The sequence below is a fragment of the Topomyia yanbarensis genome, chromosome 1, assembly GCF_030247195.1.
Source record: "Topomyia yanbarensis strain Yona2022 chromosome 1, ASM3024719v1, whole genome shotgun sequence".
Lineage (NCBI taxonomy): Eukaryota > Metazoa > Arthropoda > Insecta > Diptera > Culicidae > Topomyia > Topomyia yanbarensis.
Genome location: NC_080670.1, coordinates 169,462,818 through 169,483,849, shown reverse-complemented (window position 1 = coordinate 169,483,849; position 21,032 = coordinate 169,462,818). Strand labels below are relative to the sequence as shown.

The 21,032-nt window shown below is 35.8% G+C and overlaps 2 protein-coding genes across 6 annotated transcripts in view; both read left to right on the top strand.

Annotated features, from left to right (window-relative positions):
- LOC131680808 (forkhead box protein K2-like) overlaps positions 1-21,032 on the top strand; it is a 49,344-nt gene that overhangs the window by 18,615 nt on the left and 9,697 nt on the right. For 3 of the 5 annotated variants that reach the window (XM_058961546.1, XM_058961520.1, XM_058961527.1), the window contains one exon: positions 19,861-20,801. In XM_058961546.1, coding sequence (XP_058817529.1) covers positions 19,930-20,801 — 872 coding nt within the window. In that variant the 5' untranslated portion in view covers positions 19,861-19,929. Of the gene's footprint in view, positions 1-19,035; positions 19,184-19,485; positions 19,718-19,860; positions 20,802-21,032 lie in introns of those variants that run through there. The other 2 variants (XM_058961533.1, XM_058961540.1) reach the window with 2 other exon arrangements.
- LOC131676083 (uncharacterized) lies at positions 10,506-11,843 on the top strand. The gene is made up of 3 exons (XM_058955211.1): positions 10,506-11,181; positions 11,305-11,621; positions 11,688-11,843. Exons 1-3 carry the CDS (start codon positions 10,506-10,508, stop codon positions 11,841-11,843), a joined length of 1,149 nt encoding a protein of 382 aa, XP_058811194.1.

The window sequence follows — 21,032 nt, the reverse complement described above, 5'->3', positions numbered from 1 at the left end:
AAAATTAGTACATTCGCGCATTTCTTGAGAACACATGAAGGTATGCCGTCAAGACCAGGAGTCACTGAATATTTTAGCTTGTTGATTGCTGTAATAACCTGCCGATCTGTAACAGTGAAACTTCTCAAAGGAGAAATATTTAATGGAGTGTCTCTACAAGCGTGCGCTATTTGATCTGCAGATGAAATTGTTTCATTGAATGCGCTTTTAAAGTGAGTAGCGAATAGGCCACACTTCTCCGAAACCAGATTGGCAGTCTGCTCCTTCAAAAACATATCAGTAGGTAAGCCGTTCTCCTTCCGCTTGGAGTTCACAAATTTCCAAAACTGTCGGGGATTACTGCGCAGGTTTGCTTGTGTTCGAATGGAGTAGCGTTTGTACAAGAGAAGGTTATAAGATCGATAATTATTACTCGCTTGCGCAAAATGATATTTGGCGAAACGACAGCGTGTACGGCAATACAATCGAAGTGCCTTAGATCTGAGCCGTTTAAGATATCGTAGATGTGCATTACCCCACGGTGGCTTACGAGCTGGCCTACGCAAAGGAACATAATCAGTCATGAGAGCATTAATCACGGCAGTGAAATATTCAACGGCGGAGTCAATATCTTCCGTATCCTCAAGTGAATGCCAATCTGTATGAAGGAGTGCTGATGCAAGTCCCAAGAAATCAGCTCGGTAAAAGTCAAAACCAAGATCATTCGGGATATCCTCAAAAATAACAGGTTTCGGCAGACTGATAGTAACTTCAACTGGTGGATGATTTGCATCAATCACAGAGATTGATTCGGCAGGTTCGCGAATCTGATAGTCGGCAAGTGCAGTCTCATTCAATAAGACAAAGTCCAGGATACGACCATAACGGTTTTCCACGCTATAAAGTTGTGTGAGACAGTTGAAGCTGAATCCATCTAATAGCGCAGCGCAAGCGGTAGAAATGTAAGATCGAAGTACGTTGACTACTGGTGCGACATTGTCATGTGTGTCCCAAATGAGGCCAGACTGATTGTAGTCTCCAAACAATAATGCGCAGTCATTACTTCCAAGGCAAGAAAAAACAGCATCAATTGATCGCACATGGTTGTTTGCACTGACTAGATCACTCTTACGATCTGGTGGTAAGTAAATTACACCTACGCTGACAAAACGATCATGTAACTTCAGTTTAACGAACAGCTGTTCAAGCGAAACATCAACAGGTGTTGGATCAACGAAACTATTCAATGCAGTAGATACGGCTATGAGTACGCCCCCTCCGCGTGATTTACGGCTGTTCATAAAACTGCGATCGTTTCTATAGACAGCCTTTGAATCACCAAAAAGCTGACGAGAATGAATTCTATCATCTAACCAAGTCTCGGTGAGAACAATTACATCGTAATGGGAGGAAGAGATTGCAATGAAAACTTCGTCGATTTTTGTGCGTAGGCCTCGGACGTTCTGGTAATAAATCGTCAGTTTACCATTCAAGTCTGCGTCGTGAGTCAATTCCTCCAATTCCCCCACATCACTCCAAAGATGATCACCTAACGGTGTAAGGCTGCAAGCTTGACCAAGTAGATCTGATGAAGCGACAAAGCTTTGATAATCGGATGACGTCACGCACGTCTGGAAGTTATCACTACTTAAAAGGCAAGCAGTACCAGTCGAAGCTTCAGCAGGACATATACTGCTGCAAATGTTACCTGGCGGAGTAACGCTGCACACTGACGGAATAACGCTGCATGCTGACGGAGTAACACTGTATGCTGACAGAATAAGGCTGCACACTGACGGAATAACGCTGCATGCTTGAAGACCAAACGGATTCGATGAAGCGACGAAGTTTTGATAATCGGGTGACGTCACACACGCCTGGAAGGTACCATTACTTAAAAGGCGAGCAGTAGGGGAACACGGGGAGACTTGACCAGGTTTTCAGCTAAAACTGCATAAATCTCTAAAAAAGCCTTCAATCCCCCAAAAATCATTCAGATATAATGCACAAAGTTATTGCACGTCTTCATGATTTTTTGCAGAATTTTTAATTTATTTTTTGAAAAGTTACAAAAGTTTTTCTGTGATCGTTTTTTCTGGTCAAGTCTCCCCATTGCGGGGAGACTTGACCAAGGCGTGGGGAGACTTGACCAAGAGAATTTTGAAAAATCATCACAAAAAATAATGACATAAAACATACTGTAATTATTTTTTCCCTATTGTCGAGATCCTTAGGTAGCAGTAAAAAATATAAAAGAGTTGCATTTGATAAATTTAGATTTTTTTTAAATGCATTTCTTTTTAAGGATTAACTGTACTGTTTGCATTGCATGTTCACACGTCACGAAATCAATCCTACTATTGCTAACTTTGCTTACAAATTTTAAAATATAAAGACTTATGTTTGGGGTGGGATTTTTTTTATGGCGTGATTAACATTAACAGTAGATACCAAAGCATAATAAATGTTAGGAATTTTGTATTTTTCTTCAGCTGATCGCCACTTGGTCAAGTCTCCCCATAAAATCTTGGTCAAGTCTCCCCAACATTAGTTATTGCGTTCAATTTCATACGAATTCTAGTAATAACTATTCCAATGTTCCAGTTTATGTAAGATCATTTCACTGCTTCACAAGGATTAAGATGGTATATTAGTCCTTTAATAGTAATTAGTAGTCGAGTAGATATGTCCATAAAAAGTTTGATAAAAAATTACATCATTTAATGCAAATTTATTAATCACGTAATATTTTCTGCAAGGAAAGGATTTTTTACTCCAAACTTTCAAAATTACCTTAAGGGATCAAAACAAGTATAAAAATATTTTTGAAAAAAAATTAAGAATCAAATAGAAGACGCCATAGCCGAAAATAGAATTTTGCGCTTGGTCAAGTCTCCCCATGTTCCCCTACCAGTTGAAGCTTCAGCAGGAGATATATTGCCGCAAATGTTACCTGGCGGAGTAACGCTGCACACTGACGGAATAACGCTGCATGCTTGAAGACCAAACGGATTCGATGAAGCGACGAAGCTTTGATGATCTGATGACGTCACACACGCCTGGAAGTTATCACCACTTAAAAGAAAGAAAGAAAGAAAAATATAGGTCCCGATTTTATCAATGCCACCATTGTATCAGCCTAAAATTCACCAAGGGGATGATAAAAACGGGTCTTCACTGTATCTTGTTTTTAATCACCTTTGTTCTGAATGCAGAATCTACTTAAACATAAATGCTTAAAACTGGTTTTCTGAAAAATAATCTTAATTGCTTTTAAGTTACTTTTGTATTAAACAAACTACATTCGAGAGTCAATCAAATTTTGAGAAACTTTTCGTTCTTTATAAAATTACCATTGCAAGACGGAATTTCATTATGAAATAGAGCAAATCTTGCAATAGTTTGCAATAATATGACCAATTATTTGGTTGGATCTTTCTCAAATCTGCCTTCACTAAAAGTTGGTCAGAATTATTTCCTAGTATAAGCTACTCAATTTAAGTCATCATGATAATTTTATTCTTGACTCTAATTGCTGTAAAGACCGATTTTTCTCAGTCCCTTGGTGCATCGTAGGCTGATAAAATGACAAGGTAGCTGTTGAAAATTTCTTTTTAACCCCTTGTCGTAGTCTCATAACCCTTTCTGGTCTGATTTCGTTTAAGAAGGCCTTCTAGTGCAAAATTTATAATAAATTGATCTTGATTTTTTGCATCTTTCGCATCCTCAAGATAAGAAAAATATGTCCAAGAAAGGATTCACTCGACTTTGGCTTCGATCAACTGCTAGAGTCCATTAAAACTATTTTTACAGTAATGTTTCGATTATATCACGCCTAGTTATATATAGCGATGGAAGTATATATCTGTAAAACAATATATAAGCACAGGTATATATATTTACTTAAATATATACATACTGATTTACATATACTTCCTAAGATACGTACATATACATGTGTATATGCACAGATATATGCATACATATATGGATCTATAAGCGTGATATAATCGAAACATTACTGTATATGAGGCTGATAAAATCCGGGGGCAGACAAAATCGGGGGCTGATAAAGTCGGGTCTACAATGTAATAGTAATCGGGTGGATTGTTTATGTTTTCAGAAAATTAAACTGGACAAAATAAATCAAAAAATGACGCATAACTACATATTTTTATGTGCACATCAATCAAATAGTTTTTTTAGGCAAATAGATGTTCTTCGCAGTTTCGTCCATTCCACATACCTACGCAAAAAGAAACGCTGAAATTTTCATCAAAATCCGAGAACATGGTTACGACTAGTGAAAACATTTTGAAATATGTTTTGGTCAAAAATTTGGGTAAAAGTGTCGGGCTTATCCCCACTACCCCCAACCATTTTTTACTTGAAACGAAAATAAAAGTCGTAAAAGTTATTGGTTATATGTTTCTTACATATTTCCTTATTTTCGTATTAACTGATCCATGACCAACGAGTCATATTAATGCAAATAAAGGCCGAACTTGAATTCAAAATATTGAAATGTTTACCATAAAAACATGACCGTTCTTTGTGCTATTTTCTTCCGCAAGCAGGATGCCCACAACGACAGATATTTAACTCTTAACCCCAAATCAAACACAGGCTAATCAAGGATAAGACTAGGCTGCGGTAGTTGTCAGCAGAACGAAGCAGCTTACCGTCATTTACTAGTTGGGATCGTTATAATTACCATTATGCTATGGTTTGACAGTAAAGTATGTTGAAAACAGAAACTCAAGATCCGTGTCGAGTAGTGCAAAGACTTTGCTTTTTATTTAGTCCTTCCACACGCTTGCAAGACTATCGTTAACATCAGCTAGCGCATGATTTGCTGCTGCACATGAGAGCAATATGAAAGTCTACAGTTAGGAAGAGGAAAAATAGATGTAAACATAACCGCACTTTTTGCGCCTGGTTCTCTTGTCTGCGCTCACAGTATAGACGAAGCGGAGAATGTTACAGTCAACCCGCAATGTTTACCTTGTGCAATCTGTTTTCATTTTAAGCCATATTTTTAGGCACGGTTCGTTTAGGCGGATTAAAAAAAAAAGGATTAAGAAAAAGACAACACGAAATTATAGGGAAAAGTGTAAGTGGCAAATATAAGAGTACGCATATGTAGTATAATAGTGGGGGTGACTTATAACGAGAAGAATACTGTATGTTGAGCAGAGTTGCCAATTTGCGACCAACTTTATGTATATAAATTATTAAAAAAAAAGAAATTTAGCAGATTTTTTACCCTTATTATTTAGTTAATTGCTGTTATACGCGGATCAGAACGCTCAGATGGAAAAAATAAACTTCCTCTCTGGAATCAAACATTGCCAAGCTGCACAGAGGAGTAACTGGGGTCGAATCCTGGCCAAAACTATTTATTGCGGCTATTGCTGTTATTATGCCTTAATATGAACTACAAATAGAAAATAACTGGTTTTTGGGACTATTTGGCAACTATCCACTTACCAGTGCAGGGGTCAATTTTCTAGATCCTCCCGAATACTAGTATTTTCGAGGTGATCTTTGTGAATACATTTGTTTTTTCCGCTGCATGAACAGTTGGTCAGCGGAAAAGGAAGAAGAAAAGGGATACCTGTGCACATATTCATAAAGATTCATTTTGCCAAACATAGTTTTTGACCCTACAGCATTTTGGCGTACCTCAAATTAGTAAAAATATCAATATTTTCAAATCGCTTGGAATTTGTGGATCGGAAAAGATCGGAAGAGATTGAATGTTTTTTGAATAGCCGGAATCCTGTTTGTAATGTTGTTTCAGCAACTTTGCCGGATCTTGCCGCATAATATAACTTTTTTATCATTCAAATTTGGAATAACTTTATTAAAAAAGGTGTTTTTAAAGCTGGTCCAACAAACAGCAACACTACTATTTTCGGTTATTTTCAAGCGGAGGTTATACAAATAGTTGTGTTCTATTACGTTCGTTATAATATTGTCTTATTTAATACAGTCATCATCATTTGAAAGCGATTTTGCTGGATATATAATAAAAAATGATTAAAAACCCTTGAAATATCACCATTTTGCCATCATGCAAAAAATCTTTAGCAATTTTTGGCATACTCTTTATTTTGCCACAATATACAGTATGCTTTTAAGTACCTAAAAAAAATATAACTAAATAAAAAATCAAAAAAAAATTTTTTTTGGTTATTGGCCAAGAATTTGTTCTAGCTACTCCTCTGTGAGCTGTTGCGACTAGATTATAATGGATTTTTTCTCTTTTCGGACGAGGAAATGTTCGTGCGCTACTGCAGGAATACCACAATCATCAAAATGATCGTGCATATGCAACAAATGCTTCTGATATTGTTCGTAACAAACTAGATGTTCAAAGATTCCAGAATGTAAAAAAATGATGGTTTGGGAATGTTTCTCCAAAACTTCGAAGCTTCCATTTCTTTTTATTGAATCTGATGTTGACATCAAGAATAAATACTACATCGTTATAAAGAACGAATGTTATGAAGATTCATTTCCTTATCTTTGTCAAGAAAACAAAACACAGGCAAATGTATCTGTCCAATTAACGGTAGGCTATGAATCGTTTGGCCTGAGTAGAATAATAGCAGATGTTTCATGTTTTGAATCTTTGGGTTATTTTTGATTAAAATATATCTTTAAAAAGTGAAGGACAGGAACACTAGACCTCTCTATATTTTGAAAATTTTTTGAAATATACATGGGTCAGCTCAGATGTTGGTTCTAGGTGCGAATTTAAAAACTTTCGCCACAAATGAATTCGGATATGATTTAGATGTGTTTCCAGTCAAAAATCGTGTTTTTGCTAAAAAAATTAGTACTATTTTTTCTTGGTTTCGATATTTTTTCTATATAAAAATCCAGCTAACATGTTTTCTATTGCGATTGCAGCTACGTTCACCTGTTAAAACATGTTAAGATATGTCTAAAAACAACTTTGATGATATGTGGGTATGTAGGGCCTATTAGATCAGAGCAAGGTTGCTGTTATTCGCGTCGTTGAACTCAAAAACATTCACCACCTTCGAATAATCTGAGAACGAAGGGAGCAAAACATGCACTGCGAATGAAGCAACCGCTATGCTTAATACGAGCGGCCGTGAGCGACCTGTGTACGATGAGCGTTCTTGCTGTTCGTGCCGTCTTCCATTCGTTCCTATTCCACTCTCTTGTATTTTTACGAACTGGTGGAATCATAGACGAGTGCACCTGCCAATGACGACTCAAGACGAGTCATTGTAAGACTCGCCGCGAGTGAAACCAGATGCAAGCATGAATGCGAACGTACGCGGAAGTTTGAAGAGAAAAATAAGTGATGCAGTGGAAGAAGTGAACGATTCCGCTGGAGGCAAAAAATATAGATGTCTCGCGGATATCGATGCTGAAAGGAAATGTGTATACGAACAAAAAAATTTCAATCCGGGCAATTTTAAGCGTCACTTTATATCCTGTCACGCGGAAGTGGCGCATCGGTTAAACTTAGTGAGCGAAGGTAGTGATCAGCCGCAAAATACCAAAAAGCGACCAAAGTCGGCGTCTAAGGTGCAGGTGGAAACCACCAGAAGTAATGTGCTTTTAGGCACATTGCAAATGATAACAGAGAACAATCTCTCGATTCGATTCCCGGAATGGGAAGGTGTTCAGTTGCTATTGGGTCCTTTGTGGAATGCATGCGATTTAAAAATTTCAAGGAACACACTTCCAACCCTCATTCACCGTGCTGCTGACATTATGCGGCAAACAATGGCCGGTAAGTTTTACCAAAAGCCAATTTGCCTTAAAGTAGATGCAGCAACCCGGCATTCGAAGTCGATTTTTGGCATAAACTTGACTTTTACGGATGACGACGGCATTGTACAGATAATGCATTTAGGTAAGTAAAATTTATCATATTATGTAATTAAATATATGGAATAATAACACCAACGGACCAACCACCAGCTTTTTATGTATCTATATATTGAAAATAGTATATTTGTTGAACTTTTTGTGCAGGTTTTTTTTTTAAGAAAAACGGAAATACGAAGCGAAAGTTCTCAATTCACATCATCATCATCTTTCGTTTCGTATTTCCGTTTGTATAAGAAAATAACAGGTAAAGTCTAATAACCCTTTAACGTTTGATGGTTAATAGTAATGGTGAAGTTTTTCCACAAAATATAATGCTTTTTCATCTCCCAAAGGTTTGCAATGCTGAAAGAAACACCTTGCATATTGTGATATTTAACTTCAGAACATTGTTCAATGGCTCAATTACCACTGGTGGCGCAAATCACTTCCGTGTAAAGGCCCGAACATAATCAATGCGGTGCGGCACGATACGGCGCGGCAGTTTTGTTTAAACCATTTCGATTGGATGCGTGTACCCACAAAGACTGTGATGCGGCTCGTTGCGGCGGCTGCAGGGTTTAAAATTTCTCAACAAGAATGCGGCAAGCGCGTTCGGCAGACGTGCGTGGATTTATTTATCGTATAACTGGGAATTCAAGAGGAAGGCACATTATTTTCAGAGATTATTCTGTTGCAATTAATGTAGGCTACTATTCGTGGTAAAATATTTTTTGAAAGTCATTGGAAATGCTTAAAAAATTGAAATATGAAGAAATTCAGAAATTTCACTTATTTTGAATTCAATGCGATGACATACATATTTTTGTACTTCGAACCATTGCAATTTATGTAGGCTACAATTATTAAGGGAAACTCTTTTGAAATTTATTGTATCTTTTCCAACAAATGATAGGAATCGTAGAATTTCAGAAATATATGTTGTTCAGCTAATAACTTTAAATTCAAAGCAATAACATATACATTTTTGTACAACTGTCGTTTCCAAATTATGTAGGCTTCAGTTTACGAATATGCTTGAAATTCATTAGAAATACACACACCAAAATCTCATAGAAATATCAAAATAGAACATTGAAAAAACAAGTATGATAGATGTTACTATTTTAAGGGTTAAATGTAATATAATGCACCATATAAATTTTGTACAACAAATATTCTTTTTAGACAGAAAATGGTGTATCATATAAATGTTCCATGGTAACTTTAATGAAATTTTTTATTGGTGTTTACTATATAACATGCCCGTTTTTGAACGCACATGGTATTTCTTACTATAATCAGTAATTTTTGAAAATCTTGATTTACGATGTATGGTATTATTCCATGTATGGAATCACGACGGACGTTGAGATCCATCTGGTGTCTTATACAATTTTTATATTCATTTTTATCGATTGTAGTTTTTTATAATAGTGGCTCTTTGTGATTTCATTATTGTAAACGTCATTTTATATACATTTATGTTTATTTCATTTTCCGAAGAAACATTAAGATATACCCGTGAATAAATTCCGTTTGACAGAAGCATCTGCGGCCCATGGGGTGTCCCGGAAAACTGGTTCTGGAATCTCCTGAATCGTCCATAAGAACCTCACATACCAATAGAAATGTTTGAAATGTCAAATACCACAAAACTTGCAGGTATAGATGACGAAAGTAAATAAATTCTAAAGAATTTGTAAGCCTGATTTCGAAATATTAATTTTTAGATGGATTTTCATTTCGCTTTTTGTTAAAATATGCTTGTTCTCAAATTCATCATCTACCATTTTGGCACAAACCTTTTCTAAGATGTCTAAAATTTGAAGTTATTAACTTTCTACCATAGTTGATTAGTTGAAAATTGTGGAAATTATAATTTCAATCTTACCTTAGTCATAGTAAAAAAATATTATTGTGTTAATGTGTAGTAAAATTGAAAAGGATGAAAGGATCATTTTAACTACAAGTTTTTCTTTACTTGAACACTGAATATGGTTAATGTATTCATACAGACAATCGTAACATTTTTAACTGTCGTCTGGGTTTGTTGGAAATATTTTTTCTTACCAATACTATTTGAGCAAACAATAGTTTTAAGAGCAGTCATGTTTAGAGATTTACTGGAACAATATTTTCAGTGTGAGAAATCTCATTTATTCTGCAATTCTACAATATAACATCCAATGAATTTTTAACGAAAAAAAATCAGAAACTTTTACCTGCATCCATTGTCATTGTTTGATGTATAAAAATGTGTATGCCATCGATTTAAATATAAATATTGACTGAATAAATGAAATTGCTGAATTTCTCTTCGTAGTTTGTTTAGTACTTCAAATGAATTTCACAAGACTTTCATTTATAAACTGTAGTCTATATTCCCGAAATGAATGCACCCTTTTGGTTTAAATGTCGTTAATAAAAACAAAAAAACATGTAGTCTATATTATTTGCAATCTATTGATGTATAATAATGTATAAACCATCGCTGTAGCTTCAAAGTTTGTGGTTGAGCAATTGCTAAATATCTTCTTGCCGCATTCACTGCGGCAGCGATTTTAGTCCTTGCCGCATTTGCCGCAACGCAGCTTATTGTGTTTACGCCTTAAGACTTTAATCAGTATTAAAATCATGTTTCAATTTATTTTAATTCAGCTGCTCACGAAATGCCTAAAAGACAGACGCAAGAGAATCTACAACGAGTAATTATGGATGAGATCAAGGTTTTTGGGATTGAATATTCGCAAATTGTGGATATCACCAGCGACAATGGTCAAAATATATTGGCCGCAGTTCGATACATGAAACGACTGTTGGGAGATACCCTAGAGGGCTCCCTCGGTAGTATTCTTCGCAAAGAATATTCACTTGTTGCGAACTCTTGTGATTCGGAGAATATCGAAACACCGGAACTGACTGAAACCTTTGTTAGAGATGAGGAAGACATTTTAGAATGCGAATTACAGATGGTACCTGAAAATGACGACTTCGTTGAAGATTTATCTCGAACCGAATACGACGATGAACTGTTTGAAGATGGCGAAGATGATAAGATGATAAACATCGACATCCTGGAAAGTGTAAGATGTGGAGCCCATACAGCTCAATTGGCTGTATGGGACGTCTTGCGAGAGTACAAAACTCGCCTCTCGAACATCAACAAAAAATGCCTCAGAATGCACAAGAAAGCCAATCGCCAAATGTTCATGTTCCATAAAACTGCTCTACCACCGAAGGTTTGTGAAACAAGGTGGAATATATGGTACATATTACTGCGATACCTCAAGGAACTAGAAGGTACACCATTTTTGGCGCTTCTTCAAACCAATGATCCGGATATTGGTAAGAATTTGTATTTTTCTAAGATTAAGGTAAAGAATCGAAATGGTTGTACATCAACAATTTTAGTTATTTAGTTTGTCAAGCAGTAAGTATCGTATAACTAATATATAAATTATTTTTCAGATTTCTCTCGGCAATGGTCTTTCATAAATAAGTTTTGTGATGCCTTTGAGCCGTTGTTCTACCTAACATTGAGATCGCAGAAAGATCATGTGCCAGTATCGCAATTCTACGCAGATTGGCTACTGTGCCAAGCACAGTTGAACGCAGTCAATCAATCGCAAAACAATGTCTTAGCCAGAAAATTGCTCGTTGCTATGGACAAACGATCGAAGATACTACGTACCAGCATGCCTTTTAAAGCATGTTTATACATTGACCCTAGATTCAATTTCCTTGGGTCGAATCGTCTCAGTGCCGATGAAAAAATCGAAATACAGGTTGGTTCTAACGAACGCTGCGCATATTTGGAGATATTTTAAAATTGGTTTTTTTTTTGGTTTCAGAAATACCTCATGTCGTTCAATATTCGACTGAACGACCTTGCAGGCCTAAATGAAGAAAAATGCAGTGACCGGAATGATGAAAAGATTTCTGATGACTTCGTTGAGGAGTATCTCACGAACTTATTTCCTTATTTCAGGAAGAAACTGTCACTCTGAGTCCATCAACAAACAGTTCAGATTCCTTCATAACGGAGATAATCAAATTGGAAACTCGCCCGAAGGTTCCCATCACTGCATTTTTAGCAAAAGAAGTCACTAATGCCCTTGCACTACCATCAACTAGTGCACATTCCCCAACATCTGATTATTTCGATATATTCAAATATTGGAAACAGCGAAAAGTTTCCAATCCTCGCTTGTACCGCATTGCCATGGCACTGCTTTCGATTCCCTCTACACAAGTTACCGTAGAAAGATTATTTAGTCAGTTGAAACTCCTAATTACAGATTCAAGAACGCGGCTTGGGGACAAAATGATAAAAGATATCATGCTCCTCAAAATGAATAAAGTTTTGTGGCCCGAAGTCATCATGGTGCTCGAAGCAGAGTTAGAAAAATGACACACTGTATAGCTAGAAATTCTTCGATCTTTGTTAGATTGATGACAGAACTTGTTTAATCTACATCTTTTATTTACTAATAAATGAATTATGGAAAATGGTACGTTAGTTTATTTTTTGTTCTGATATCCAGAGTCATACGCATTGAAGAGCGAATAAAGGCGCTAAAATCTAGGCTTATTAGCCAGGGCAATGTGAAAATACTTTTGTCCCGTCCCAATAGACCAATGGAGTGACATTAACCTTCTTAGCCAAGTCACTCCCAACGATTTATTATATGCCCCTAAAACTGAAACGGTCGATCGTTTTTTCCTCCTCTAAGATTCAAAACAATTCGTTCATTAAATTTTTCATTGAATGGATAATTCAATCGCTATCTAATTTTGAAACATCTTCAAACCCAACTCTGCACAGTAGGGCTGGCCGTTTTAATATTTGCTACATATGAAAATATTCTTCTAATATTAGTATTGACAAGAATAACACTACAGAATAGGGTGGAAGTTTTCCGTGGCTTAACTTTTTGTCGGTTCCGACAGCATAAGTCATTAAATTGACTTTACGCTTGTCCGGACATGCCGCAGACTCAGGTGATTCGCATTTAATGCCAAAAGATCCTGACTTCTGCGTTGCAGAAGACAAAGAGTTAAGTAGCCGGGAAACTCTAAGCTTGCTCATTGACCCTACTCCACGCTTCTCTAAATTTTCTTACAAGTATTTGAACTTGCTCTTCCTTGAGTACTATGGCTCCTAATATTTGAAAAATACTTCAGCTTCCAGTCCCATGCTAATTATATGTCGTTACAATATAAAAAACTACAGAATAAGTTCAGTGTTTTTCAGGATGGTTTTCAATACTGGCTGTGTAAGGGTTGGAACAAAACAGAACAGAACAGATGTCCAGTGTCATACGCATTCAACATTAACCTTCAAGGGATAAATTTCAAGGGTTTTGTAGGGTTTGATAATGTTTTTGGCCACGAAACTGTATTATAATTTTGTGGCGATATAGAGAGTGTTTGTTCATTCAGTTAATGTTTATATAATAATTTCTTACATGAATATATTCGCAAAATGTCACCACAAAATTTCAAAATTGAGCCAGCGATAGTGAATATTTCGTGCGCGTGCGGTCCAAATACGTGGTATACATCATAAATCAAAATCCTCTGGGCCAACTGTTTTGAAACTTCGCAGAGATTTCACATCGTTTCCCAGGTAACTACTAGAGCATTCATTTTCAATTATTATATTATTTTTACATCAATAACAAATTGAGTGTTTTTTCGGCTTCCAGCTGTTATACAAAAATGTAACATCTCGAAAAAAGAAAAATTCTACGTAGTTTTAACACGTTAATTCAAAATTTTCCATTTTATATCCATAACGTTGACACATTTAGCTAAATCGCCTATCCATATAAAAAGTGACTCAGGTAGATACCTGGAGAAATACATGAAAAAGCACTGCGCAAAATTTCCAAACGGTTGGTCTAGTAGATTAAAAGTCATGATGTACAGCGTAAACTTTTTTGTGGCGCCTCCATAAAGGAATGTCACTTGCTAAATTTACAATATTTTACAATAAAAATCTTTCAAAATGTCGATCAAATGTAGCAAAATCATATAAAAAACAATCGAATATACTAACACTTTCTGTATAACTAGAAATAATTCCTAAAAACATACCATTTTTCATCGAATCCTAACGCTCATTCGAGTAACCTTAGATTCCTCCTGCTTATGGTAAACTTTTATTTTCCTTACCACAAATCTTCAGTGCCCTCAATTGTGGCGCATTTTTTAGCCGTTTCTAGATGTTTTTATAAGATTTTACAATCATAGATATTCATTGCGGCACGTTTAATTCATGATTACAGAGGGAGATAATATAAATAAGATAAATAAAAAAGCACGTGCCATGCTGCACAGCGAAACGAACTGGTAAGTAGCCTGTTCGAGCTGTTGGCATTATGCATCAATATACAATGCAAAATTTATACGAAGAACTCAAATAATTATTAGTGTAATTTATAATCCTTGCCTCGGCCATAAAGATGATGAGACGCAGCTCTCATAAAAAAGTGCACAGGTTATACCTAACATCATAATTTTCTTGACAGCTAATAATTATAATAGGCTGGAAAGGGCAAAATCTATGCACGAAACTCCCCCGGTGCACATGAATCGTAAGTTCAATATTCTGGTTACAGTTGAAACTGGAAAATCCAACCAGCGACACTCGTATTTTCTCTGGTTCTAAACAATGGAATCACGTCGGAAGTAGTGCGCTGTATTCGTACAATGATGCGCTATGCAGCGCACTGCTCCCGACATCATTGATTAGTACTAAACAACAGAAAAAACGACTGTCGTTGGTTGGATTTTCCAGGTTTCAACTGTAACGATAATAGTCAGAAACAGAAAATCCATTTCTCGCAGTTAGCTGCATCAGCTCACCGAAGAAAGCATCGTCTCGAGCGTTCATCGCGAGTGGATGGTTTGGGTTAAGCTGAGCATATGTCGCAAGCGAAAAACTTTCTTGCCGAGTGAACCGATCCAAACTCGTGGCCCGACGCTAAAAGAGAACGAGTGACGTGTGTTCGGTTAGCCAAGGTGCGTAATTCACCGAATGGCGAACGAAAGTGTGGAAGAAGCATAAACACGAAAAGCAACAATTCTCTCGTATTCACTTCCCTTCGAGAACGAACGGAAAGCAGTTTCGCATAGCACAAGCACGTCTTTGATGAAATGTATATAATCTGAGGGATGTCTCATTGTGAGAATCAGCAACCTTATATATATATATATATATATATATATATATATATATATATATATATATATATATATATATATATATATATATATATATATATATATATATATATATATATATATATATATATATATATATATATATATATATATATATATATATATATATATATATATATATATATATATATATATATATATATATATATATATATATATATATATATATATATATATATATATATATATATATATATATATATATATATATATATATATATATATATATATATATATATATATATATATATATATATATATATATATATATATATATATATATATATATATATATATATATATATATATATATATATATATATATATATATATATATATATATATATATATATATATATATATATATATATATATATATATATATATATATATATATATATATATATATATATATATATATATATATATATATATATATATATATATATATATATATATATATATATATATATATATATATATATATATATATATATATATATATATATATATATATATATATATATATATATATATATATATATATATATATATATATATATATATATATATATATATATATATATATATATATATATATAGCAAAAATACGATTTTGGATTACTTACCACAGATGAACTGAAAAATCGTCAGCTCGTTTATTTTTCTGTTGCCGGATACTGCAATGAACTATCTGATTTTTAAACCCAGCAAAACGATGCGAGGCCTAACCAGTAACGCTCTTTCTTTTTATTTTTCCGATCCGATGAGATGCAGCGCCAGAGTTCCTACGAGCATGCTGTCGGTATGGACGCGTTGATTATACTCTTCTAATTCTTTTACAGTAAACTTTATTTGGACTCTGGTACATTTCGCCTTGAAAAAAACTAATTAGTCATTCAAAAAACAATCGTTCCATGAATTTCACTACCTGCGGAACATTGTGATAATCATTGAGCTCAACCAATTCTTTGGACAAACGTAACGTCTTTTTTCTATTTCTAACTTTTCTACTCGTTTTCTTAGTACCGTGGATTGCTCTTTTAGTCAACGATTTTTCCCGATCATCGCAAATCTCATTCGCGGGCTCCAGGTAATTTTTTCGCTTGGTTAATTCATGAGATGTTGGTTAGCCTGGAGCTAGCTCGACCATGAATATGAAGAATATTGTGCCTTCTCCGGAAATGACTCGTACTCGCTTGGAGTTAGCTCAACCTCCTCTATGTTCGGCTGTACGACCTTTTCGTCATCAGATGATTCTGTTTCAGGTTCCGGAATATTTATCCACTTATGCTCTTTCAGTTTGCCCTTGTCTTTCTGCACATCAAATAGTTGGGGACCATTTGAATAGACCAGTTCTTGGGAATCCATTTAAAAATCTCGTAGACCAAGTTGGACCTGCGACAAAAAAGATGCATACCCCAATAAGAAGAGAATACATGAGTTGTAAATATGTCATTTCAACAGAGAAAATTTTCATTTTTTGAATGTTTGGCTCTTGTTTTTAAATATTTATTTTCGGCCAATTTTTTGAAATCCCCTTCAAGCGCAATTCTCCCTACGCCGTGATGAGTATAGGTTGAAACAGAGCCGCAGTCTATCCGTGCCAATGTTTTTTTTCTGTTGAATGTATTTTCTCTAGTGCTCTAGAAAAGAAAAACCAATTAATATGTAAAATGATAAAAAATACAACTTAATTTTATTGTGTTTTTCCTTGGGTTCTGAGTTGCGTTTCTTCGTTCCTCTTCGAAGCAACGCAGTGCGTTGCTTGATGTACAGGATGTCTAGCCGGAATGAACAAAAAAATAATAAAATTCTTGGGTAGGCTTCGAAAGAACATACGCACAGAAAAAAAATTGTATTTAATCATTTTCTGTGTTTTATTCAACAAATTATTCAGTGTTATTCCAATTATTGTTTTATTTATATCGACATACAAATTTTATTCATCACAGAACAACTTGGAAAATTTGTTGCTTCAATTCTCATATTATTTGAGAATAAAAATAATTTTTATGCGCACATAGAGAAAAAAAAAATATTGGTAACAGTAAGAGCGTTCCGCTCTTTGCAAAAAACAACCATCGCCTACTCTCCCCATAACAGCATAAGAGTCCCATGTTGAAAAACAGCAAGCCGAGAAATTGAAAGCCAAATGGATGGGACAACCATTTTTTGGTATTTTTTTTATATTTTCTGAACAAACCCGACAATCTTATTTGTGCAGTGTGATTCAGTGGTGATACAGAATACAATCCAACGGATAACTCATTTTCGGCAAAAATCCACATGGGACTCTTATGCGTTTATGGGCAGTACTGTTAGGTTGAAAGTAAAACCTTTAAATTAATCAAGAATAATAATCAAAATAATAGTTTTATTTTCAAACTAATTAATGATATCTCCATTTTTGACAGTACACTACACCGGTGTAGTCGGTGCTACACTCATTTAAACTTGGGTGTAATCAGTCTATCTCTTTTTTGCACTACACCGGTGTAGCACCAAGAAAAAACGAAAACGCTATAATAGTATGCGTTGGCTATTTTTTGCTAAGAGTGAAATAACTTATTTTTAACAAAAAAAATTTCTGTATGTAAGTACATTAAGAGCCACTCTTTCGTTACTTTCTCTTCTGGGAATACCTCAGTCACTTTTAAATTTACCCCTTAACCCTTTGTATAATACACTTGACGGTCGCCTTTCGATATGGACTGAAAAATGAGCGGATAATTTTATAGTAATGCCTTAATAATCAAAAGAGAAAGTGCCCCATAGAAAATCCTGTTCTGTTGAAATCAGTCTATTTCAACCAATTCAATCGGCGAATTGGTTGGTAGTTTAAAACCGAAACCATATTTACACAGAATTACGACGGCGCCGGTGGTTGAGTGGTAAGCGTGACCGCCACTCATTCCAGTTGCCTGGGTTCAATTCCAGCCGAGGTCATTGAGATTTTTCTGAGGTGAAAAAATCTGTGGTGACATCTTCCTTCGGAAAGGAAGTAAAGCCGTTTGTCTCCGGTCTATCTAGTCTATCGATTGATTGACACCGGTGTACTGGAGTGCACTGAAACTGCACCGTTTTTGCACTTTCTAGCAGAAGTGCAGAAAACTCCATTGACACTTCTGTTGGAAAGTGCAATACCAGTGCAATCGGTGTTAATCAATCGAAAATCCACAAGCTCAAGCAAGAAATCATATTTACACAGAATTATTCTGGCGATTAATAGGTTGACAAATATTGTACACCGACGTAACCTCGAAGTACCCGATTTCGTCGGTCGACTGGGAAATTTATCAACTGTTGAATTTTCTATGGGGTGCTCAATAAAATGACAAAAATTACAAAGAGGCTTTTAATGTGCTTGCTTTTTTTTTGAAAACCCACCCGAGAATTGAAATTATCCGATGAAGATATTTCAATTGTACCCCTTAACGTCATTATAAACCTTATCATACAATAAAAGTTATACACTATCGGATGGTCTGTATTCGGATTAAATTTTATTATATGTAATGATATTTTTAATGTGCCCCATATCGTTATCATATTGTTTAAAGTATTTTTGAAGTTACAGATGTTGAAGTACAATAATTCTTTTTAATTATTTTATAAACAAACGATAACCCTTATGGTGACTATTACTTGAATGGTTATTGTATGGTGCTGAGTGTAACTGTTATGGTTTGTAACACCCTCTGCGTGATATTTTAACAATGTTAAACAAATAACGTTTAACGTTTGAAATCTATTCTTAGAAATATTTCTGAGTGATAGGCGAAAAAATTTCCCGAGAAATGGCTGAATTAAAAGCGTTTAAAATCTAACCACTTTTCATCACATGCCATTTTTTGTTGACTTTGCAAAGTGCACCCCCATATCGAAAACAAAGACATATTCCTGCGTCAAAATATATATTTCAATATGGCAACCCTGCCCGTGAGTCGAACATTCTCGCCTGGGCTGCCGCAAAACGGACACGGCACAGTTACCGAGCTAGTGCACAAACATCTTTTCTCTAGTCACATTCGCACATTCTGATATCTACAAAGTTAGTTTCACAGACAAACTGTAATCACCTAGTGTAACTTGTGGGGTAAGAGCGCATTTAATTACTAGTTGTGTGTTATACCAGTGCATTGAGTTATTTTCACTAAAGTGGATGTGATGAGTTTACTGTATTATTGTTGTTGAACCAAGCTGTCACATTCGTCTATTGTTAGATTCAAAGCAAAAATCAACAAAATGGTATACCCTGAAATACCAATAGGTCGCGCCTATCAATGTTTATTTTATTGAGCTGGTAGCACTACGGTTGATTTTGCTAGCTTCTCCTGCACATAATCGATCTCGTACTCGTTACCAATACAGACACGCAACCTGAACCTGAGTGAGAGAAAGATAGAGAGCTGATAAACAAACTGACTGTCTGGTTCTGGCGTACGCTAATGTGCGTGTATTTTTAACCGTTTCAATATTCCAATAGGAGTGGAATTTATCAAAGCAATAAAACATGTGGAGAAAAATAAACGCAACACAGGCAGGCGGTGTCACGACATAGTACTTTCAGAAGAGGGTGCTTTTTGTTTTGATTCGTGCAAAAGATTGTCTGCTGTAAACAAGTGATTACGTAAGAGCCACCGTTGATGTGTGTTCATTCGCACTGTTCGCGGTAGATAAATATAACACGAACAAGCGAATGTAGAAAATAAGTTTGAAGCAAGTTACCAAAAATGTATACATTATTGCATATTTTTCTTCTCTTGCTTTCAGATCATGCTTAAAGTAGACCTAATCAAGTGCAGCAACTAATTGAACTTATTAACAAGAGAGCAGAAAGTAATGTCCAGCGGCACAACCAGATTTCATATGCCCCAATCGATCACGAAACAGGATATTCAGAAGGAACACCAGTCGGCAACGGTAGGAAGTACCACAGGAGGCGGCAGTAACGTTGGTGCTAACGTACTAAAGGTGTTCCAGAACCAACACCAATTTATTGTCTCCAAGGGAACGTCCAGTGCTGGAAATAATGGTGCCACTGGGACAGTGAAGAGCTCTGCAACCTCGGCGGACTATGTTTCTAGTAGTGGAGGTCTTGAAATGGCAGACACAGGTAACGGTGAAGTAAAAGTAGTGATAAAATCGCAAATGGGCGCGGGAACAGATCAGGACTCGATCGAACAACAGGAAGAAAGTATTATCGCTGCGCTCTATCAGCAACAGCAAAAAAATCTGTCGAAAAATGGGAGCAACCGGCTGTCCTCGCAGCGGTCATCTCCGGTTTCATCTCCGTCGCCACCACCCCAGCAGCAGCAAACATCTGCCACGGCAACGATGGCGAGTCAAAAACTAAGCAACGGATCGAACACAACGGCCAAAATGGGTGCACCGGCGACTGCATCGTCGGCCTCGGCTGGTGCCGGTAGCAACAGTGCTGCGAACACAGCCAATTTTCACAATTTTATCGGGCGGCTTATTAGCAAGGACAATATGCTGCTCATTAGTGAGGACATTATCGAGGTTGGTCGGAATTCGTCCAAGTCGCAGGTGGACTTTCATGTGGGCAAGAATAGTTTTGTCTCGCGGAAACATTTCATAATCCAGCATGACATGAACGACGACTTTAATTTGTTCTGCCTTAGCAAGAATGGAGTCTTCATCGATAACGTGTTCCACCGGAAGTGTGCCGAACCGTATAAATTACCCAAAGTGTAAGTAGAACCCATTTTTTGGTCTGTTAGGCATGTCTTTGCTTTTCACTTATTTTTTGTATGGCTCAATACAGAAGCCAAATAATTTACATTAATGATGTTGGTAACCATTCCTTCTTACATACAATTTCAAAGGACATATTTGTAATTGCGATGATTGTAGGGCGTGTTCTTTATTTTATTTCAAATGTTTTCCATTTTGATTTCATTCCTTCAGATCAAGTTTTACTT